This window comes from Microplitis mediator, chromosome 10 (assembly GCF_029852145.1).
Source record: "Microplitis mediator isolate UGA2020A chromosome 10, iyMicMedi2.1, whole genome shotgun sequence".
In the NCBI taxonomy this organism is placed as follows: Eukaryota; Metazoa; Arthropoda; class Insecta; order Hymenoptera; family Braconidae; genus Microplitis; species Microplitis mediator.
In genome coordinates, this window is record NC_079978.1 from 18,013,680 (window position 1) to 18,038,983 (window position 25,304).

General features: G+C 29.1%; 1 protein-coding gene and 1 long non-coding RNA gene across 3 annotated transcripts in view; one reads left to right on the forward strand and one right to left on the reverse strand.

Annotated features, from left to right (window-relative positions):
* The window catches only part of LOC130675460 (uncharacterized), an 83,777-nt gene extending 70,734 nt beyond the window's left edge, over positions 1 to 13,043 (reverse strand). Inside the window, exons 1-2 of the long non-coding RNA XR_008991292.1 lie at positions 12,718 to 13,043; positions 9,973 to 10,040 (exon numbers count right to left, since the gene is read on the reverse strand). This is a non-coding gene — a long non-coding RNA (uncharacterized LOC130675460). The remainder of the gene's footprint in view (positions 1 to 9,972; positions 10,041 to 12,717) is intronic.
* Positions 1 to 25,304, forward strand: part of LOC130675458 (hemicentin-2-like) — a 441,088-nt gene that overhangs the window by 393,137 nt on the left and 22,647 nt on the right. For both annotated transcript variants that reach the window (XM_057481164.1, XM_057481165.1), the window contains exons 10-11: positions 21,289 to 21,448; positions 23,423 to 23,779. In XM_057481164.1, the coding sequence (XP_057337147.1) occupies positions 21,289 to 21,448; positions 23,423 to 23,779 (517 nt within the window). The remainder of the gene's footprint in view (positions 1 to 21,288; positions 21,449 to 23,422; positions 23,780 to 25,304) is intronic.

The following is a 25,304-nucleotide window of genomic DNA, read 5'->3' on the forward strand; positions in this document are numbered from 1 at the left end:
TTATTAAGAAAAAGAATTCATTATTTGTTGTATAATTAATTATATTATTTTTTTTTATTTTAATTTTTTTATCGTTGTGTTTTACGGTTCTTGTTCAACATAAAATCAATGTTTTATCCATTAATTTCTCATAAACCACATATATATATATATATATATATATATATATATATATATATGTTTTTTTTCCTTTGACAATCATAATAAATCACGTTAAACTTTTTGCTTGAATAATTGTATATTGATCACCTTAATGTCTAAAACAATTCTTCTAAATAATTAATATAATTGTTTTTATCAGACTAAAAACATCAAATTTATGGCAATTGAAACTGTTTATAAATACATTGATATTATTATAAATATACAATTTAAATGTAGTAAGCCATAATTCAGTATTCGCACTAGTTGAATACTAAAATATGTTATGTGACAAAGAATGAGAACGTGAAAATAAAAATGAAACTTGAAAGTAAAAGATATTTATTTCTTTTTATGCCCACAACACGGTGGAAAATGAAATGGTGACTATTACTATGTCGCAATAGGGATTGATTATCATCGTATTGTATGTGATAATTGAATGATCAAAGGCAGGCGAAGTTCGATCACAATTATATGAAAAAGTCTCGTTTGAAGAGATTATACGAAGTTGAAATAGAATTATTATCATCGCCTACGGCTCGTAGCGACCACCACACTCGTCTTCGTGTCAATGCATCATAAGCCTTGGGTTCATGTCACGACAACATGATTGTCAAATTATTCGCTCCTTCCCTTATGGATAAAAATAATCAGCACTAATGAGAAACACTAATCTTTTGAGTTTTTTTTTGCGCACTAATAGTTTAGTGTCATCAGTGCATTTAGTGCCATTAGTGCGTTTAGTGTACTGACTATTCGGATTACTAATGACCCGGGTCAAAAAATTAGATCTGTTTTAAAATAAATGATAAGTTCAAATATTTTTCCTTAAATTCAAGTTTATAAATCGTATTTATTTCATATAGGAATTAAATCTGTTTTTGCCCGTAGTATTCTCTATCCAGGCCAATATCAGACTTATTTTCGTATGATATTTAGTCTGTTTTAAATCGCGTTTAGACTAAAAACAGACTTTTTTGTTATAATTCATGGTCTGTGTTCAGTTGTTTTCAAGGACAAAAACAGACTTTATTTACTAGAATTTTTAGTATGTGTTCAATTGTTTTTAAGGACAAATACAGGACTTTTTATAAATATAAATAATAATAATAATAATTATCTAGATTTATTAATTTATTTTAATTTTCTTGTTATTTGAAACATGCTAATGCGCTTCCGTAATAAGATGTCACACGGAGAAAATGTTGGCTCGAAACCTACCAATTTTTACAATGCTGTCGACTAAACTTGAAACAGGAAGTAAAGCATCCAAAAAATTATCGTGCTCTTACAAAAAATGATTATACTGTATCACATTACTTATTACGCGCGAAAAACTTATCGATAAGCTTCAATATCAATTACTTTCATACATTATAATAATTTTGATGCAGCATAATAATTTTTTATAAGAGTATAGTAATTTTTTGGATACTTTACTTTCTGTTTCAAGTTTGGTCGACAGCATAATAAAAATTGGTAGACTTCGAGCCAACATTTTTCTCCGTAGCATAATAATTTTGATGTTTTCTTATGCCGAAATATTTTCAATTTTATCCAGTAAATAAGAGAAAATTCTTGATATTTTAAGAGTTGTTTTATCACTTTTATTTAATGACATCAATATTCAATCAAGACAACTAAAAATTAAGCTGTCAAATTCTCATTAACTGCCGACATTTTTAAACAAAAGTTACTAAATAAATATTAAATAAAACATAATCGATTCTGTAACTTAATATTTTTTCATAAATATTGCCCATAAATAAAAATTTTATAAGTCCATGTTTTAGTCTAGCTTTGTCCTTGTAAATTTGCAGAACTAAAATTTTTATAAGTCCACGAATTAATCTACTTTAGTCTGCCCGTAACGCAATTGTTTTTTACAACACCAGGTCTAAAACAGCTTAAAATTTACGTAAAAGACCATAAACAGATCAAATAGTCTAAGTAGACTAAAATCAGGTCAAATTCTTCAGTCCGGGTAGATCGAAAACAGATTAAACTTTTGATAGAAGTTCAATAACAGACCAAGTCGTCCAAATACAGTCCAGTTAGACTAAAATCAGATCAAATTTTTCGACCCGGGGAACACCATCGAAACATGGTCAGCACTTATCACTTCCAGTAATATTTTAACATTCACTAATCAGACTACTAATGATCGCTAATGAAACGCTATTCAACACTAACCACTTCCAACAATGTTGCGAGATTCATTAGCCAGAGTACGAATGGGCACTAATAGAACAGTATTCAAATCTAATCACTTCCGATAGTGTCGCAAGATTCATGTGTCTAAGTACTAATGAACACTAATAAAACACTTATTAATCCTAACAAATTTTGAACAGTGTTCATTAGGTTTTTCCCTAAGGGTTAGTACATACGCGGAGAGAAAAATATCGTCAGAGTGAGTATACGTATCGCTATTCTGGCTATACGCTGTATACTAAACTTACTTGACAATACAACGTATAGCCAATTCAGTTATACAGAGTTTCCTCACAGTGAATCGTCAAAATGACGATCCGTATCCTTATTTCAGACATTTTATGAATCTCTGACATGAGTATTGCGCAAATTCTGTATTTAGGTATCCGGCAACTGAGAACGATACTACATATAGTCAATTTAGCTACAGTCCACGTCACTTGGATAGCCTAACCTATTTTTTTCAATGTCTGATTCTTAATCAAAATTTTTTCTTTATTCTGCAAATGATAAAAGTAATAGTTACATCCATCAGGTCCATCTAAATTAAATCTTATTTCATCTGAAAAAATTACTTGTAGCCATTTATCTATCCAACTCATCTGTTCTTTTACAAATAAAAGTCGTGCTGATGTGTGTTTTTGATTCAAAGCCGATTTTTTCTTCAATTTCATTCTCTTTAGATGCTTTGCTCGTCTTATCACTCTTGTTACAGTTGAAATAGATGCTGCTGTTCCAACTTCTCCCGCTATTTGCCTCACAGTCTTAATGGAATTAGATGCCGCGCGAATTATCATTCGACGTTCCCTTGGCGTTGTTGCGAATTTCGTTCGACCTTTATAATTTTTTCCGTAGTTTTCATCGTTTTCACGAAATTATTAATAACTTCAGCACTTCTATTCACTCTTCTAGCGATTTCATGATAAGACAAATTTTGATTAAGTAAAAAATTAATTTTGTTAATTTCTTCAATACTTAACATTTTATTGCGCCCCATTTTATATAGTAACCAATTTTGGTGTTTTGAATCGATTTGAATTTATTCACCGCGCTATAAAATTGCAACATAATAATACGAAAATGAAACGTATTAGTTCCTTTGCGCAATAAATTTGACTGAGGCTATCCATGTGACGAACTGCCGACCAGTGGCATGTCCCCCTCATGATACCCTCCCTTTGTTTCTCGAACACTAACAACACATCTTGTTCTGTCTTGAATAAGTAACATAAAATATACAGATAATTTTATTGGGCGGACGCCCAAAGTTATAGATCAAATTGAACGGAATATAGTATAGTGCCGGATAGCTCAACTGGTAGAGCACTCGGCGCGATACCGAATTGGTCTGGGTTCGATTCCCAGTTCGGGCTATCTATATTTTTCTCAATTTATCTATAAATTGTCTTATTGAGAAGGTTATTTGCATGTTTGCATGTTTAGGTTTCCACTATATAAAAATTATATCTCAGCAAGTAAAGAATCAGTTATTGAAAAAAAATAAGTGAGGCTATCCAAGTAACGCGGACTGTACATTGAATAGTCATTCTGACAATATCTTTCTCTCCGTGCATGTAGAATAAATTACTATTAATTTGAAATGGTTTTATTTAATAGAATTATAATTATTATTCCAAGTTTTGAATATTATACTTTAAATTTACATGTGAGCTCTTAGCGATTTAATGTCTTAATACACCAGATTATTATAATAAAAATAAAAACAAATACAGAAAGCCATTGATTAATTCAAGCGAAAATTGTCAGTCGTGTAGATATCAATTTTCATTCCTTATGGCATGACTGCGTATGTGTCAAGCAAATATATTTAGTTGCTGCAGAAATTGTAACTCATATAATTAAAATCGACAGTACAAACAATTTAATTAAATTTAAACGTCAACAAATGTTTAAATATAGTTAAATTATTGAGAGTTACAGCTCTGATAAAGAGCAATTATTGAATTGACTGTAATTTATTTTTACTAATAAAATTAACAGAGTTATTGTGTCTGCAAACATTGTATTAACGATTTGTTTACTGTAACACAGTAAAATAATAACAGCAGTCAAATATTTAATGACAGTTAAAAATTATAGTCATTTACATTAAAACAATTTTTCCTCATGTAATTTATTAATGAATTAATTAATTATCTGTTTGTATAGCATTGTGTTATTGTCAAATACACTTGTTGGAAGTGGTAATCAAATATTTAGTAGAAGATAAAAATATGAAAATTTATTTTAAAATTTTATTAATTTTCAAATGGGATCCCGAGTCAAAAAACAAATTCGGATTTAAGTCTTAAAATTCTAAATGAGGTTTTTGAGGATCAATTTAGAATTTTAAGATTGACAACAGTTTAGAAAGTTATCCTAGTTTAGTCCTCAAAGTAGTAGTTATGACCAATTTTACCACTTTGAGGACTAAACTGGAATAACATAATCTGGATTAGAGCCTCACAATACTCAAAACATACAGGAACAATTTTATCCACATTTGAACCTCAAATTCTCATTCGACATATTCTCACCCCTCCCTTTTTCCCTCTAAAATTTTTCAAAGTCCGAAGCATAACTTTTCGTTCGTTGAGGATTTTGAGGCCTTAGTTACACTCCCGCGCAAAAAAAAATTTGCTTCATTATGAATTTCATTATGAATTTGATAATCAAATTCAGATTTTGAAACAAATCTGACTTTGATAATAAATAAGCTATCGTTAACTAGCTATTGTTTGTGCTATTACAAAAAAAAAATTGTTTATTGAATGAGTTGAAAAATAAATAAACTAAAAAATATATTTTACTCTGCATTATTAAATTGCATTTATTAAACTAATCTACATTTATAATATATTTTTCTAATTTTATAGCTATATTTGTTAGAAACTATAACTTGACAGTTATTGTTATATAAAATTTGTTCATTATCATATGTAACATACGATCAAATTAATATCAACTTTGTAACACTTTTATAATCAACTTATTATGAATCAAGTATTAATTTTATACTGTTAAATTTTATCAAATTATTAATAAATGTCATCTAAGTCAAATATAATAGTTCTTTATTTTTTTTTAAATTTCGGGTGTAAGAACAAAAAATACATTTATGAAATAAAACACATTTTTCTTATAATTAATTTAATGTGAATTTCGTACTGAATTGATAATAATTATTATCAAATTCATCATGAATTACTCCTCTTCGTTGTCTTAATTTCTTTCGATTAAAAAAGTTTGAATCTTCTTCAAAGCTAGGAATATACCATTTTTATAAAGTACTTATCACTTGTTTAAAGCGAAAGGTAAGTTTTTAAAAATTACCGATTAAATTATTAGATTTCAGCTGTTGGTTACCTGTTAGATTCAGCTGTAGTAGAAAATTAGAGGATTTTCATAGCTAATTCATTATCAAAGTCAGATTTGTTTCAAAATCTGAATTTGATTATCAAATTCATAATGAAATTCATAATGAAGCAAATTTTTTTTTGCACGGGACTGTGAAAAATTCCCAACGAATTTCACTGTGGGTGCATAGTAACACGGAACTATAAGGAAACTGGCACAAAATTTACAAGTGTCCCATAGTAAACGTATGCGCATAGGCCACAATCGTGTAGTCTAATTTAAAAAATCAGAATTTTTCATCGTTCGTAAGGCGAGATATTGATAATCAAAGTGCACACAGTTAACGTGTAGTAGCTTGAACTAACCTAAAAAAAAAAACATATTTTCACTTATATTTAAAATTATTTTGCCTAAGAATCTTTCCAAAAACTAACAGATTTAAAAAAAAAAAATTTTTAATTTAAAAAAATTTTAGAATTATCATACTACCGATTACTAAAAAAGTTATAAATATTCAAAGAAATCTGTCTCACAATTTCAAATGAAAAAAAGCGAGTAAGCGATATCAAGTAAAAGAGGAAGCAATAGCGAATGAGAGAGTAAGCAATAGCACACACTATAGGTCGTGAGTGAACTTACCTTAAGGTAGTTATCCTACTACAATATTGTCAAAAAGTTATAAGCCGTATAAGCGGTAAGAGAAGGTTAGATGATATCGAAAATGAAACGTTGTTTTTGTCCGATACTGTATCCGTATTTTCTTAGATTATAACCTGACAATGTCGCATATCTGCAAAAAAATTATCTAGGTAGCTTAATAGTAATAGGGGAGGGTGGGGCAGAGCGGCCTCCCTGAAATTTTGATCAAAAAAAAAATTTTTTTTTTTTCGACTCATTACTATAAATCCGATATGTTTGCGCATTTTTACCTCTACGCATGACATTTGGGGCAAAATGGACAAGCCCAAAATTTTTAAAAAGTGATTTTTTCATATTTTTATCGTCAAATTAAAAAAAAATTATTATAATTCCACATTTCTAGCCCTACGCATAACACCTGGGGCAAAATGGACCAGCCGAAACTTCCGAAAAAATTATTTTTTCATATTTTTCGGCCGTTTCTCTATGTAAGAGGCAAATTTGGTCACTAAAAATTTATAAAAATTAAATTTTTTTTTTTAGTTGATAAATTTTTGAAATAAAGTAAAATTATAGAATTGATTTTTTTTTTTATTAAATAACAATTAGTAATTAAGGTAATCGAGAGTGAACGATTTTTTACGCTTTAAAAAATTTTTTTCGAGTAATATAAAACCAAAAATAGTTGTCAAGAGAAAGAAATACATTCTTAATGATGAAAACAATTTAAAAAAAAAAAAAACGAAAAAAAAAAATTTTTTCATCACTTTTTGGAGGGGGGCCGCTCTGCCCCACAAAAAAAAAATTTTTTTTCAGAATTTTGGCAAAATGTCCATAAATTTGTTCGAAATAGGACAAAAGTACCCGGGAAAAAATGTTTTTATAAAATTTTATAAAATAATGTAAAATTTTATACAATTTTATAAAATTTTGTAAGATTTTATAAGATTTTACAGCAAAACTTTATAAAAATTCATACAATTTTATAAAATTTTATAATATTTTATACAATTTTATAAAATCTTATAAAATTTTATAAAATTCAATAAAATTTTATAAAGTAAGCTCTGAGTAAGGAACGTAATAGATGAATGTAATTTTATAAAATTGTATGATATTTTATAAAATTGTATAAAATAGAATAAAATTTTATAAAGTTTTACACAATTGTATTAAATTATATAAAATTTTATACAATTTTATAAGACTGTACAGCGAAATTTTATAGAATTTCATATGATTTTATATAATTTTATCAAATTTCATAGAATTTTATAAAATTTTATAAAATTTTATATGGTAAGATCTTAAAAAGGCAGTAATAATTAGATAAAATTTTATATAATTGTACGAAATTTTATAAGATTTTATAAAATTGTATAAACTTTTATATAATTTCATAAAATTATATAAATTTTTATACAATCTTATACAATTTTATAAAGTAATTTCTTAGTGAGGGAAGTAATAATTAAATGAAATTTGATATAATTGTATGAAATTTTATAAAGTTTTATACGATTTCATAAAATCATATAAAATTTTATACAATTTTATAAAGTAATTCCTTAGAAGGGAAGTAATATTTAGATGAAATTTTAAAAAATTTTATAATGTTTTATACAATTTCATAAAATTATATAAAATTTTATACAATCTTATACAATTTTATATAATTTTATGAAGTAAGTCCTTAGAAGAGAAGTAATATTTAGATGAAATTTTATAAAATTTTATAAAGTTGTATACGATTTCATAAAAATATATGCAATCTTATAAAATCTTATACAAATTTATACAATTTTATAAAGTAAGATCTCAAAAGGGGAATAATAGTTAGATAAAATTTTATATAATTGTATGAAATTTTATAAAATAATATAAAATTTTATAATATTTCATAAAACTTTAGAGAATTTGATGTCACTATTGCATCTAGTGTGGGGTAGCATTTTGTAAAATTTGATAAAATTTTATAAAGTTTATTACAAATGATTATAAAAATTGTTAGAAATTCAAAGTAAATAGACAAAATTTTCAATGGCCATAAAAAAAAATTTCATTTTTGCGGGCAAAATATGGTGATAAATAAATATGAAAATTATATTATCAAAAATATAATTGATTACCTAAATATATACAGGCTACCCCCAGAAAATTGTAGAAAAAAAACAAATTCTGAATATTGAATAAGTTTGATTTTATTAAAATTTTTTGTAAGTTATTTACATTAAGAAAAAATATATTTTACCCAATTATTGGATGCAAAGGAAGATAAAAAAGTTTTTAATAGTTTTTATCATAATACAAAATTCTTTAACGTTTTTCGACCGGCACTCGATTCTTGAAAAAGTTTAACGAAAAAAAATTCAAAATAATGCTCAATTATATCTACAAAAGTAATTTTGGGATGGTTATAATAGATTTAAAAAAAAAAAATTTTTTTTCATAAAATTTTAGAAGTACCTCGTTTTGCCTACCCCCGCCGCCCCTTTTTCTTACATATTTATATATATATTACAAAATGTGATAATTTTGAATTTAATATTTTTAAACTTTTATTTTGTCAACTATCAATTAAAATTAATTCTTCATTACTCAAGGAAAAATTCAAAGGTTTCGCCATTAATTCAAAAATATAAATCATTAAAAATCAATAAATTTAATTAATTTTAAAATTTTATGTCCATTAAACAATCGATAGTTGAATTATTCAAATCTTTTTTTTTATATATAATTATAAATTAATACTATAAAATATGGCTAGTAAGAATTCACGAGTAATCATAAATACAGCCACGAATATTTGTAAACTACAAATGACCAATAGACGAGCGGAGCAGACAACGATTCTTCAATAACAAAAGTTAAGCAGCATCGAGGGTGGCCATAAATTGGATGGGTGACCCGTCCCGGAAAAAAAAAATCATTTTATAAAACTTTATAAAATTTTACAAAATTTTATAAAATTTTACAAAATTTTATAAAATTTTATACTGAAAATGGCCTGGTAAAATTTTATGAAATTTTACAAAGTTTCATAAAATTTTATAAATTTTTATAAAACTTCATAAAATTTTATAAAACTTTATAAAATTTGATAAAATTTTACCAGGCCATTTTCAGTATAAAATTTTATAAAATTTTATAAAATGTTAGTACTAAAATTTTGTGAAATTTTATAAAATTTTGTAAAATTTTATAAAAACATTTTTTCCCGGGTAAAGTGATCTTATGGTTGAAAGCCACAAAAAATAATAATTGGCTTAGGGGGGCCGCTTTGCCCCACTCTCCCCTACAATTACAAAAAAAAGTTGTAAACGACCCATTTTCCCCCCTCCGTTTTCCTATTTTTCTATAGACAATTAATTTTTCAATAAAAATAATTTCTCTTACGTCAGAATAGTTAAATATTTACGATTAAAAAAAGTTACATTAGCATACAAATTTACGTGTCAATTTCATATTGAAGGTCATAACGCTAACGAAATAATAATAAAAAATATTCGGTTTTATCTGAACAGTTGAAAATGGAAAAACATTTATCTAGATTGCAACAATTTTCGAAGCATTCGATTTTTATTCTCTTCACTTCGTTAAATCGTGGCATATACTCACCATCAATTCAATTTCCTTCCAACAAATCGAGAATAATAGAATTCCAATTAAACAGACCGTTTTGATATCTGAAAATAAAAACATACAAGTAAAAGTTCTCTGTTTCATTAAATCAATAGTAGAAAATAATAAGAAAGCAGTGAAATATTTACGTTTACAGTATAATGATTTATTGGAAAATAAGTAAAAAAAAAAAATTAATATAAATATTTTCAGGCGTAATACACACGTTTTTCTGATATTCTTTCTTCTACGTTCAATTTTAAGCTGATTTATACGATACGCGTTCTGAATACACTATATGCTATACAAGTCATGCAAATGTGAAATATTATATTATACTTTTTATTTTTTTAATTCATCTGTCGTAAAATCCGCTATATTTTTTTTTTGGATTTGCATTGATTACAATAATACACAAAATAAAATTATACCAAACTAATGATCAACTCAAACAAATACATTACATGACCCGTTTTTATGTCATTTCTAACATTAACTTATAGCTCCGCCTGCAGAACCCTTTCTATACTGGTTTACCTGACAGAACGTCAGTGTTAGTGTATAGTAAACAATGTAGGGGAGCCTGGGGCACGAAGACCCCCCTGGGGTACGAAGGCCCCCCTCAAAAATTAGGTAAAAAAATTTTTTTTTATTTTCCGTCAAATAATGACATCTATAATGTTTTTATCATATCTTAGGCCAATATGTGATATGTGACGAAAAATGGCCCTCTCGAAAAAATTATTTTTTTTTCATTTCCCGTCAAGTTATGACCTTTATAATGTTTTTATTATATTGTAGTGGTTGGTATCTTAAATTAATATCACTTATACACTACAATGATAACACACTTATATTAAAAATAATAACACCACAATTAACAGCAGTAAAAGAAAGCAAGAGCAATATATAGTTTATTGAGATACAATGTCTGCTGTTTAACTGTCAATATAAGACTGACTGACTTTTGTCGCGTATCTATAAAAACAAGAGAAGAAGGCATTTGTTTTCTAGCTATTCAAATATTTAAAAGATCAGTTTCACATTCGTTACAATATTTTAGGGGAATATGTGATATGTGGAGCAAAATGGACCACTCGAAAAAAACATTGTAACAAAAAAATTATTTTTATTTTGATTTTCCGACAAGTTAATTTTTTCGTTACAACTTTTTTTTTTGAGTGGCCCATTTTCCCCTACATATCACATATTGGCCTAAAATATAATAAAAACGTTATAAAGGTCATAACTTGACGGAAAATGAAAAACAAAAATCATTTTTTCGTTACAATTCTTTTTTTCGAGTGGTCCATTTTACCCCACATATCACATTTTCACCTAAAATATGATAAATAAATTGTAGTGGTCATAACTTGACGGGAAATAAAAAAAAGTTTTTGTTTATAATTGTTTGGGAAGGGGGCCTTCGTGCCCCAGAAAAAAAAGTATTTTTTTCGATTTTTTGAAAAATTTCGACTGATTCTTCCGAAATAGACGGAAAATAAACGAATTTGATGGTGAAAAACCACAAAAAGAAAAAAATATATGTTGGAATGAATAATGATTCATGTACTAAAAACTGTTGTTAACAATATTGAATCATTAAAACAGTTTTAACTACACGGTAAGAAATATTTTGCGGATATCACTATGCCAGTATGGGCGTGAACGCCATATTGTATGGTATCAAAGATTTTTATAGGTTATAAAATTGTATGCATAGATGATTCAACCATTGCGGGAATAGTTACATTGGCAATAGTTGTCGCAGACGCCGCAATGTCAGTATGGCCGTCAGGCCCATACTGCATTGCCGTATCCACATTACTTCTGGCCGATAAACCTAGTCTAACGACATCTATGTAGTTTTGGTGGTAATACGATAGTATACATTGATTGACACGCCAGAAATTATGGCGGTTAAACCTAGTAGCATTGTGCCCTCGGCATTGTAGTATGGTTCTCAGGACCATGCTGTTTCGCCGTGCCTGCTATGCATACGTGTGGGCCATACAATAGCTCCAGTACTATACAGTATAGTAAATAACGCCATACTTCTGAGATTCGTTACAATATTGTCTTGGAATATTTCACATACTATTTTAGTATCTGTCTTGAGATCATACCAGCATGGTGTTGAACGCCATGGATTTCTTACCGTGTATATTTCATACGTTGATATGATAAAAGAAATAATAAATCTTAGATATTAGGATATTACACTGTAAAAAGAGCGGTGTTAAAAATGGACTCATTTTAACTCCGCCTGGTGTTAAAATAAAATTACACCGGTGTTAAAGCGGGGTAACCGGTGTAAAAGCGGAGTAAAATCGGTGTAAAGGTGGGGTAACCGGTGTAAAAACGGAGTAACATCGGTGTAAAAGCGGGGTAACCGGCGTAAAAGCAGGGTAAACTGCGTCCGCTTGGATTATTAACTTTAAAGATTATAAAACACAAAAAATGTCAGTACTTTATGAAAATTAATAAAGAATATCATTTATTAACAGGTATAGTGATCGAGTAAGTAAAAATATTCACAAAATAAAATATTTTAACACTAGTAAAGAATGTCTACACCGGCGGCGGCGTTATTTTAACACCGGTCTAGAATATTTACACCGGTGGCGGCGTTATTTTAACACCGGACTAGAATATTTACACCGGTGGCGGCGTTGTTTTCACACCGCTTTTGGGGGTAAATTTAACACCGATAATTTTAACACCTACACCGTTTGGACTTACCCCGGTGATTTTATTACAGTGTACACTATGTTCCTTGAAGATCCTTTGTTCTTGCAAAAGTACACAAAACATTCGCACAGACGTATTTCTACCATCGATTATCACATTTTTTAACCTTCTCTCGATTATCTTCCAAATATCCCTAAAGACCGGAAGAAAAACCGCGAGTCTACTATAATTTACTCCGCATGTAAACCGTTTTATCACCGGTTGTATCACATCGCTACACCGTTTTTTTATAGTGCATCAGTAAAATATATATGATGAAACGTAGATACGATTTGGTGTAAGTGAAACGGTAAGACATGACGGAACGTCTTCATGTGAAAATAGAGTGTATTTGCGCTTAAAATGTTAAAAGTACTTGAAAATATGAAACAGCAAGTTAAGAAGTTGAATTAAAATAACTTGGTAATGACGACAGCTTTTGTACAGACTGTATGTTCACGATATAAATAGTTTTGAGCTTCCAGCAATAGCCTGCGGCAAATCATCGTCTTTTCATCACCTAAAAGTTGAGTTGAATGTTTCTTGAGGGCGCTTGACGTTAGATGAGTTGAACAATGTCGATGTATGTATACAACATACTTTGCACATGAATAAAAGTTAATATGCACGGTGTGTATGTAAATTTTGTTTAGTTAACGAGCTAAACGAAGGCTCTACAAGTCAACATCTCAAGTGTCCTGTGTATTCCTACGTTTGCGACTCCCGTCAGAACGGTCTGACGGTAATATACGAATCCGTAACTGAGCAAGAGAGAATGTTAATGGGAGAAGACAAGGTCATTCTTGAAATTAGACACACAACCCCGCAGTATACCTACTAACTTTTCTTGTCCGTAAACCCCGTCACTAACTTTCTCGTCAGTATAACTTCCGCTTTAATGTAGGAATTTCGTAGGACACCACCGACCATCAAGGAGAAGCTAGTTCGGATAATTTACTTTATTAATGTTTAATATTTAAACTTGTGTCGTAAACACAAATTTCTTGTAATTTATTCATCATATTGTTTGTAACCCAATCGAAAATATGTATATTATTTTACAATAAATTCGTACAAAAAATATTGTGTGGCAAAGAGAATATTTTAACAAACCTATGACACATTTTGGGGTGGGTTACGTTAAAATTCGTGTCAAATACTCAAAGGAAATATCGAAAATAGGTGACCGTTGGTCTGTACGAAGATAAATAAATACCATAAAAATTTGAAATTTACCGATCCAATTTCTTTTTAATCCAGGTTGATACTGCACTGTAAAAAAAAACAGGGGTAAGTCCAGGCGGTGTAGGTGTCAAAATTTTCGGTGTTAACTCACTGCCCAACCTTTCACTCAGTTTGAAATCCCGGGAAAAAAAATTTAGATCTGTTCTGATCAAATTAGATCAGCTAAGATCAAATTTGATCATAATTTATACGGAACCCAAATCAGATCAGAGTAGATCTGATTTGATCTGTTCAGATCAAACTGGATCTGATCAGATATGACATTTTTCTTTGGGGAAAAATAGTCACGATCTAACCTGATTAAATATAATCAAGTCAGATCAACCTAGATCTAGTCAGATCAAAATAGATCAACATTGATTGAACGATCAATTTATGAAGTAAATATGAATAGATCTAATTGGATCTGTACGGATCAAACCAGATCTGAGCTGATATAACTTTTTCTCGGGAAAAAAGGTTCAGATCTGCTCTGATCAGATTAGATCTGTATTTAATAGTTACTCAATTATGAGAAATTTTTTATTTTATTATTTTAATTGGGTAAATAAGTATAAAATACTTTAAGGAAAAATTCTTTATGTATCTAAGAATGAGATTACTTTCATTATTGTTTATAAAAAAGTGATCCTTTATATTTATGCAAAATGTTTCATATTGATTATAATCATTTTCATTTAACAAAAAATCAGTCTAATTTATGACAATATTTAATTACTAATACTCATTTTGTATTACTGTCGAGATCAATAACTATTGGATATTTTGTTTTATTTAAATTGTTATCTTCTTAATTATATGTTAATTTGTATTGATTGGAGAAGAATGATCTCGAATATGAGTCTTTATTAATTTAAATTTCAATTGTATCATTCTAAGGAGAAGACAAAGCTGATCTCATATGGAACATGAAACGTTTACTTTCAATTTTAATGGCTTCAATCCTATATATTTTATATCATTGTGATATATTTAATATATTTTTAATCAGACATATCAATTTTTATTAAGATAGAGATAAAAAAACAGATCTATATAGATCTAGCGAATTACATCAAATTTGATCTGAGCAGATCTAAGAGTGTTTTTTATTTACCTTGATCTGTTTAGATCCAAGCAGATCTAATCTGATCAGAGTAGATCTAATCTGATCTTAACAGATCTGGCCAAAATACAGATCTGTTCAGATCTGAAACATCAGATCTCATTTGATCTGAATAGATCTAAATTTTTTTCCCGGGATGGCTCTTTTTTTTGGTTTTTTTTTTTTAAATAGTTTTTTCTTACAACACAAAACACTCTATTTATCGAAATACACACGGTAATTAATTTTAAAAAGTATATATTAATATTTGACGCAAGTTATATTTACGATAAGAATCGCAAAACTAAACCTCGATCTAAGTACATGTATAAACATTGCGTTATTCAACATGTTAAACTTGAAGATCAATAAACTATTGGAAAATGAACTTTGGCTTATTTGGTATCTTGAGACCCGAGGTCTCTGGCGTCTGTCGTGACCCCAAGTCTGAGACAAGACTCATCCCCAAGTAGATAAAGGTCATGACACATATCGAGGTAGATATACGAGAAACACTCCGTCAGGACCCTTCAAGATCCAAACGTAATGTAGTCTCGACAATACGTCATAGTTATCTCCATTTTCTCTCCTTTGTTATTAATTATTATTTGACTGTCGTTTTGCAAGATAAGATCAGGCTCAGTTAAGTAATATTTGTACAGTGTAACCTTAATATAACGAGCCTCAATATAACGAATTCCTCGATTTAACGAATTTTTCAAAATCCCACAGAACTGCCCATAAGGACCTATGCAAAATATACCTTTACATTACGAATATATTTTTTAAACAACCTCACTATAACGAAAGTTCAATCATTGCAGAACATAGATAGAAACTATTATTGACCTTTATATAACGAATTTTCCAGCCCATAACCTCTACGTAAGGTATCTTACAAATTATCCCCACTTAATTCCACAATAACTAATGTCTTAACGAGTGCTGATACGTTTAATTCTTCATAAGACAGTCATTGCTGTAGCAATGGCTGAAAAACAGGAAAGGTGTTCTTTGAGTGTTGCAGAAAAACGGAAAATGATATGATAACTAACATTGGCAAGCAGACAACAATTTATGACTTTTTTTCGAGTAAAGAAACGAAAAATGAAGATTAAGCTATCATTATTCCTTTAATCATGTTGTTAATTTCCTACGCTTACATTCTATCTTTATATTCTATGCTTATACATTGATAACGATTTTTATTTTGACCAGAAACTGATGTAAATGTTTACAAATAAATAATTCTGTGTTTTGATTTAAATGAGTTATTATATATTAGTGGAAATTTGTTTACCTTGTTCTAACGAATTGAGTTTAATATAACCTCTATATAACAAACCTTACTATTACGAATAACTCGATATAACGAATAATTTCTATTTCCCTTTAGTTTCGTTATATAAAGGTTGCACTGTATTTGTTCAATTAAGTGCCTTTCTTATAGTGATAACTGATTCAAATATGATAAATTGATCATTGATAATTTTATTTTATTTTCCTCGCTGATTTAGTTGGTAGAGACTTGAATCAGAAAAAACCTGTCCCTTATATTAAATACAATAACATTAACATGTCATTGGAGACGATGATTGTTTGGATTCTTCCATAAATTAGTAAATCTGTCGTTTCTTTAATTTTTGAAACAATAAAATAACTTTTTCTTTGTATTTGAAATACAATTCAACTCCTGATACTTAAAAAATAAAACTACCTTTTTTTTTAACACTGCTACCAGTGGTATTCTAACACCGTTTTAGGGGTTAAATTAAACACTGAATTGCCGTGAACTTACACCGGTTTTTTTTTACAGTATGACTGTAAAACGTGACAGCTTTTTATCGTTTATATAAATAATATACTTCCGTATCGAATAAGAAACATAACAATAAATATAAACTAAGCAATATTTACAGAACAATCAATATCATTCTGAGACTACTGATTATTTTTAAATATCTTATGCATCCCATTAAGAAATGAACTTTTCTGAAATCGTTAAAACTGTTCAAGATTAAAATACTTCATTCATATCAGTTTTAGAGGTTTCGCTCTGATGTATATTCCCGACAGTCCAGTTTATGTTAATCTACTAGAGAATGCACTTGCTAGGACGACAGATGAACAAACCGTGGTTCGTTACCCGACGTACCACAGTCGAGTTTTATTTATCACCAGTTACTGACATCTTTAGCAAATTAATTTATCAAATAGTCACATAAACTACTTTACAACAAAAAAGTGACCATTCGGTGTCCGAAATGGAAGTAGGTTTTTCATTATTTACACTGGTCACAGAAATTAAGGGATAGAAAAAAAATCCAAAATTTTTAGGTGATTTTCAACATGCTGTAACTCGGTGAAAAATGGTCGTATAAAAAAACTAAAAAAAGCAAATTGTAGCCTCAAGTTTCTAGTTTTCAGATCTGGACCTCAAAATTTTTTATCATGTACGGTTCCGGAGTAATCATAAGAAAACCAACGAAAAAAAAATTTTCAAAATTTTTGCTGGTCTTTCAATACCTCTATGGGCGACAATAAATTTTTTTGAATATTCCGACTGTCTGACTTTTCTCGGAAATTTTATGCCCTTTAATTTGGTGGCCTTAAAAAGTCTCTACGACGATTTGGTGCCGAGTTATCATTGATCAAAGCAAAAAAGTCTATTTTGGCTTTGATAATCAATAACTCCGGATGTATTGGTCGTACAGAGAATGGAAGCAGGGTTTTAAAAACTGGAAAACATTCTCTATAAGGCAAAATTAGTGGCATTTGATAGAAAAATTTTTTTTAAAGCGATATTGTTTGGTAAAAAACAGGTCAAAATTCACAAATTTAAGGATATTCGGAAATCTTGCTATAACTTTGGATATGAAGGATGAACAAAGGATATCTTCGACTTTTTTTCAACCTCAAAGTGTCCTGAAAAAACCCTGGAAATTTCAAATCGCTGCGATTTTTCTTTCATAGTGCCCCGAAGCTTTAAATTTATCGATTTTGTCAAAAATCACCATAATTGGTAGTTTCTCGGTTTTTGTTCATTTTTTCGATTTGAAAATGGTTTTTTTACCGATAATCTTCATTTCTTCGATCAAAAAGATCGATTATCGAAAAAAATTGAAAAAAAAAAAATTTGTTTTTTTCAAAATTTTTTTTTTTGTTGTATCTGCAATGATTTATCATTGTCAAAAAAAATTCCTAAAATTTTTTTTACCGCTGTAACTGCACCTGCTTCAAATGTCAACTTAACAAACATACCCTTTGGGTAACTCTAATGCCGGCGGTAAAAAAAATTTTAGGAATTTTTTTTGACAATGATAAATCATTGCAGATACAACAAAAAAAAAAATTTTGAAAAAAACAAATTTTTGAAAAAATTTTTTCAAAATTTTTTTTTTTTCAATTTTTTTCGATAATCGATCTTTTTGATCGAAGAAATGAAGATTATCGGTAAAAAAACCATTTTCAAATCGAAAAAATGAACAAAAACCGAGAAACTACCAATTATGGTGATTTTTGACAAAATCGATAAATTTAAAGCTTCGGGGCACTATGAAAGAAAAATCGCAGCGATTTGAAATTTCCAGGGTTTTTTCAGGACACTTTGAGGTTGAAAAAAAGTCGAAGATATCCTTTGTTCATCCTTCATATCCAAAGTTATAGCAAGATTTCCGAATATCCTTAAATTTGTGAATTTTGACCTGTTTTTTACCAAACAATATCGCTTTAAAAAAAATTTTTCTATCAAATGCCACTAATTTTGCCTTATAGAGAATGTTTTCCAGTTTTTAAAACCCTGCTTCCATTCTCTGTACGACCAATACATCCGGAGTTATTGATTATCAAAGCCAAAATAGACTTTTTTGCTTTGATCAATGATAACTCGGCACCAAATCGTCGTAGAGACTTTTTAAGGCCACCAAATTAAAGGGCATAAAATTTCCGAGAAAAGTCAGACAGTCGGATTATTCAAAAAAATTTATTGTCGCCCATAGAGGTATTGAAAGACCAGCAAAAATTTTGAAAATTTTTTTTTCGTTGGTTTTCTTATGATTACTCCGGAACCGTACATGATAAAAAATTTTGAGGTCCAGATCTGAAAACTAGAAACTTGAGGCTACAATTTGCTTTTTTTAGTTTTTTTATACGACCATTTTTCACCGAGTTACAGCATGTTGAAAATCACCTAAAAATTTTGGATTTTTTTTCTATCCCTTAATTTCTGTGACCAGTGTATTTATTTCAAAGTTTCATGACAGAATTGAATTAAGAATTGATTTTTTGATAGATTTCATGCATTTTAGGAAACTGTTGAAAATAGAATTTCAGCCATGCCCGGGTAAAAATAAAACAATCTGCAGCAGACTTCTTAAAGATCTACTGCATACACAGTAAAAAATATTGTGTTAAAATTAACATAATCTGTGTGTGTCGAATTTCAACACAAAATATGTGTTAAAATTTCAACACAAGATTCGAGTAATATGAGAAGTAACTTTAACACTTCTTAAATGTTAATGGTGACACAAAAAAAATGTTAACTTTTACATTTTATGTTTGTACCATGAATTATTTTTAGGTTATCAAAACCGGGGAATATTTTTAACACCGGTACAGAATATTTACATCGGCGGCGGTGGTATTTTCACACCGCTATCGGTGTTGAAATTTAACACCGTCGATTTTAACACCACCACTGTCCTGATATGACAAAACGACGTATTTCGAGATACGCTGTTTTGACGTTACAAAGCTAAAAAGGTTTATTTAGTGTCACTTAATAATAGGGTATCATCAAAATTTTACTAATTTAATTAATTATGCCAATAATATTGATCAAATGTGCGTATAGTTTCTTCACGTCAAAATTTCATTCTTCGAGTTACAGCGTTTTGTCATAACAATTTCATCTATTTATCAAAATAAGCATTAGTTTCTTACGATACAAAAAACGTATCTCGAGATACGTCGTTTTGTCATAACAGAAATTAATTTTTCTGTTAAATTGTACTCAATTTCTGTTAAAACTTTAAACGCTATTTTCTCGAAACTATAATTTTTGAGATACGTCGTTTTGTCATGACAGGGCAGTACACCGCTTGGACTTACCCCGGTGATTTTTTACAGTGTAGCATTTTTTTATTTTTTGAAATTCAAATTTCCACTATTACTGAACTAGTTGTTAATAGAATAAGTGTACCAAGTTTTAATAAGATTCGTTTATAATTGTGTCTTTTTAACGAAAGAGATCTCGGTTAGTGAATTTTTGAAAAAGTTACGTCCATTCAAAAAAAGCTATTTTTTTAAAAATCGATAACTTCCTTCGGGATAGAAAAAAAAATTCGAAAATTTCCTGAAAATTGTTTTTAATAGGGTAAAAGAAGAAAACAATTTTAACCAAATCGAAAGGGGTCGGGTTCAAAAGTGCTCGATTTACGTTCATATATAAGCTTTTGAACCAATGGTATTTTTGGAACCTACTCGACGAATTATGATATACGATCGTGAAATTCTTTGAAAATTCTGTCACGAGAACGAATGCAATAGATAGATTTCTATAAAATCTACTAAAAATAATGCAATAGTCAAAAATTTAAGTTACATTTTTTCATTCATTTGAATTTAGAAAAACCTGGGCAAAATGAAACACCACTTGAAGAGAACATAATTTTGTGACTCGTTAAATCGTATCCCATTTTATTTTTCCAGTTTTCACTTAAATGATTCGGACAACAAACACTGAGAATAAAAAAAAGTTTTTTTTAAATTAACTAAAAATTTCACTAAAAAAAATTTATTTTCGTAGCAACAATCGTGTCTCGTTTTGCCCCACGTTGCTCTATATTCACTTTGGTACTTTTTCCAATATTTTTTTAACGATAAATATAATTAAATTTTTATTGAAGTACATTTTTATTACTACAAATAAAAAATTAAACCAGCATGGAAAGTTCTTTTTTTCATTTGAATAATTTTTTTATTATTATTGATCAAATAAAATTGATGAGAACTCAGCATAGTTTGGACAGAGCTACAATAATTATTTTATGAAAGTAAAAAAACCTCTAAACTAAATCATGCATACGAAAGTATTTATTGTTTCAATTAAAAAGGATAAATAAATAAAAAATAACTCATTCGATGGATAAGAATCCGATTATTTTTCAATTTATAATATTACCGCAAAAAGCTTCCAGAGCTGCACATAGTAGGAATTGATTAATCATATATATACATATATATATTTACAGGGTAAAAAATTACATCACAATATAACAGGTGGTATTGTGCTGACAGATCACTCTCTAGTGCTCCAGGGCATTACCCGCAATTCAGCTGGTGACTATGTTTGTTCAGCGACAAATGATGAAGGTGATTCGACATCAAACATTATCCAGCTTGACGTTATGTGTAAGTATGATTGTAAATCAAACTACACTGATAAAAAAACTATCTTGATCCAAGAAAACTTTTTTTCCTCAAAATGTGATTCTTGTTTCAAAGTTTTTTATTGTTTTAAGTCAAGAAATAAGTTCGTGAACCAAAAGATTTAAATTTTTAGGTGAAGAAAAAAATTCTTTGTTCGAGAATTTTATTTTTCAATAAAGCACTTTTCCTTTTGAAACAAGATACTGATATATTTCGCTTGAGAATTCCTGACTCTTGGATTAAGGGGGATAGCCAATGTGAAATTTCAACAAAAAAAATTTTTTTTTTTTTATTAAATCAAAGTTTATATCGACACTGGCATTCTATCATGTCTTATCCCACATTTGAGAAATTTTTCAGGAGACGATAAAAACATTTCACGGTCGGCAAAACAAAATTATTTGTCATATGTTTACATTGGTATAACCTATAATTTTATGTTCATGTTTTTCATAAAATACAGGCATTTGTAGTGAATAAATAATTTTGAATTGTATGCCGTAAGAAGAGTAAGAAATTATGCATAATTACTTTCTTATTAATGTCGTTACACTGTAAAAAATTCGCGAAGTGAATGCGGATTAAATCCGGAGTGAATGCGGAATGAACGAATTTTTAATTATTCACTCCCCTCGGAGTGAAATTCACTCCGGAGCGGAGCTTTGTAAATATTATTAATAAAAAATAACTCCACTCAATAAAATCGAAGTAAAAACTCGCGTATTACGTAATTGATCAGCTGATACGCACACACATACGCACATACATATTTAGACACACACGCGCACTCGCACACACACGCACGCACCCATTTGCACACACACACACACACACACACACACACACACACACACACACACACACACACACACACACACACACACACACGCACAAATCTGCACACACACACATTTGCATACACGTGGACACACACGCAGATATTTGCACACATCCGAACACACACAAGCACACATTTTCACACACGAACACAAACACCTGTACACACCCAAACACACACTCGCACACACACACACACACACACACACACACACACACACACACACACACACACACACACACACACACACACACACACACACACACACACACATACACATTGTTTAGCAGTTTAATATAAATTTATTTAAGTATTAAAACTCTTGACCGGAGGGAATTGGGAGTAAAATAAAATCCGCGTCACTCCGCAATCACTCCGCAAAAAAAACTCCCAATTCACTCCGCATGCGGAGTGATTTTTTTTTAAACTCCGGAACTCCGAGTGGCGGAGTGAATGCGGAGTGAATTCGGATTTAATTTCACTCAGGATTTTTTACAGTGTAATTGCTTGCTTAAAATTAACTTAAAATTGAAAATGTTAAGCGTGACTAAACCTATACGAATGTGGGATACGACATATTAGAATGGCAGTATCGATATGTTCAAAAATATGTATCTAGAGTTTTATATGCCAAGTCCGTATAAATATAACGATTTAGAATAATAATATTAATTAACTCTAGTTAACATACAGGATCGTAATAATTATTATAAATATGGTAAATGTTACAATCTAGATGATTTATACAATCATCTAGATAATATTCACTACTATCGGATTGGTGGTAAAAAATTTTACCATAACTAGAAAGAAGTTTCTATCCCTTATTAAAAGAAACGATTTGAAACGATTAGAAAAATTAAAATTTTAAAACTTTTTAATGCCTTTGAATACGTTGAATACTTCTGAATCACCCTTCTTATGAGAGTTTAACATCGCAAATCGTTTCGAATCGTTTCTTTTGATCAGGGATTATTTAATTTCCTGAGTGTACTTGATTTAAAAATTCAAAGTTCTTGAAACAATAATACGACATTTTTAGTTGAAGACAATATAAATTTTCTATCAGTGTAAGTATAGATAAATTATAGTAATAATTTTATTATTTTATCAACCAGTTGCGCCAACTTGCAAGCGTGTAGTAAACTTTGACATTGTGTCATCAAAGTCCTTTGGAAAGTCAACCCCATTTTCATTTAACGTGCCTGAACAACTACATGGCGCTTTAAAGCACGAGATGATCAGTCTGGTCTGTGAGGTCGACGCTAACCCAACTTTAGTCACCTTTCGTTGGACTTTCAATAGCAGTAGTGAGATACGAGATATTTCACCAAGTAAATTTACCACCGACAGCACTATCAGTCGACTTAACTACACTCCTGTTACTGACATGGATTACGGGACTATCGGCTGCTGGGCCAGTAATAATATAGGAGAATCTAAAGAACCCTGTTTTTATCAAGTCATTGCTGCAGGTTTGTTACTAAATTATATTTAGTTAAATAATAATTTTAAACAATTCACTCAAGTACATCCACACCAAAAAAAAGAAGAATTAACTCATAATTCCAATAATTCCGGGTGTACGTGTGTGAGTATGTGTTGGTGTGTTCCTGGGTATATATGTAGTTGTGTGCTGATTTAGTATTCACAACACGAGCTGAATCAGCTCGAATTACTTGTCCAATATCAAACAGCTCAAAGAGACACGGTCAACCGCATGTACAAGCATATAAAATAAATGAATAAAATAAAATATAAAATTACCTTCATTCACGGGAGAGACCTTAAAATTAAACTTTAACGAGTTTTTTTTTAATTAATAAAAGAAAATAATAATAATAATAATGTCCGATAAAAAAATTATATATAGAAAATGGCCTAACTTAATTATATAAAATTATATGTGTAAGTATGAATAACTATTTTTTACATATAATTATATGTAAATGATATAAAATTGTATGGAATTGCATATAATTATAAGTAATTGTATATAATTACATACAATTATATATAACCTTGTCAATTTACAGAAATAAGCTATAAAATAGATGCATTCTAAAAGCCCGGGAAAAAAAATTATATATAATTATATAAAATTATATATAGATCACTATATAAATCAAATTATATATAATTTTTCTCTGAGCTTCCATAATGGGAGATTGTTAAACACATATTATTTTCTATTTTATATTTTTAACTCTGACATTGTTTTAATTTATATTCTATATAAATATATATGTAATCATACAAAGTTTTATATAACTGTATAAAATTATACATAATTTTATGTAAGCGTAAAACCATGCCACAGACAATGCATAAAATTTTGTATAATTACATAAAACTTTGTACGATTATATATATTTATATAGAATTTTAAGTTGACAATCATATATAATTAGATAAAATTTTACCCGGAATGGTAATAATAATACACAGGTTCAAAAATGACATGTTATTATATGCAATTCATATCGCGTGCCAAATGCCAAAAGGGCGTATTACAGCATTTAGATAGGGTTCCATGCCAAAAGGGCGTATAAAAAATTTTTTTTTTGCCATTCTTTTTAGAATCACTCGAAACGTAAAGATCTGCAGAAAGAAAATTTTTGACGTACTAACGCCAAAAGGGCGTATATGAAGATATACGCCCTTTTGGCTTGGAAATTTTTTTTTATTTTGAGGCTTAGAACATGTTTACAAAACGATTGGCACCAAAAAAAAAAATTATACGCCCTTTTGGTTCTTCAAAGCCAAAAGGGCGTATAACTTTTATACGCCCTTTTAGCATTTGGCACGCGATATCTAATTATATATAATAATATAAAATTATATATAATCATACATAGGAAATGGCCCAATGTAATTATAATAATAATAATAATAATAATACCCGGGTACAAAAATGACATATAATTATATGTAATTCATTTCTAATTATATATAGTCATATATAGAAAATGGCTCGAAATAATTATATAAAATTATACA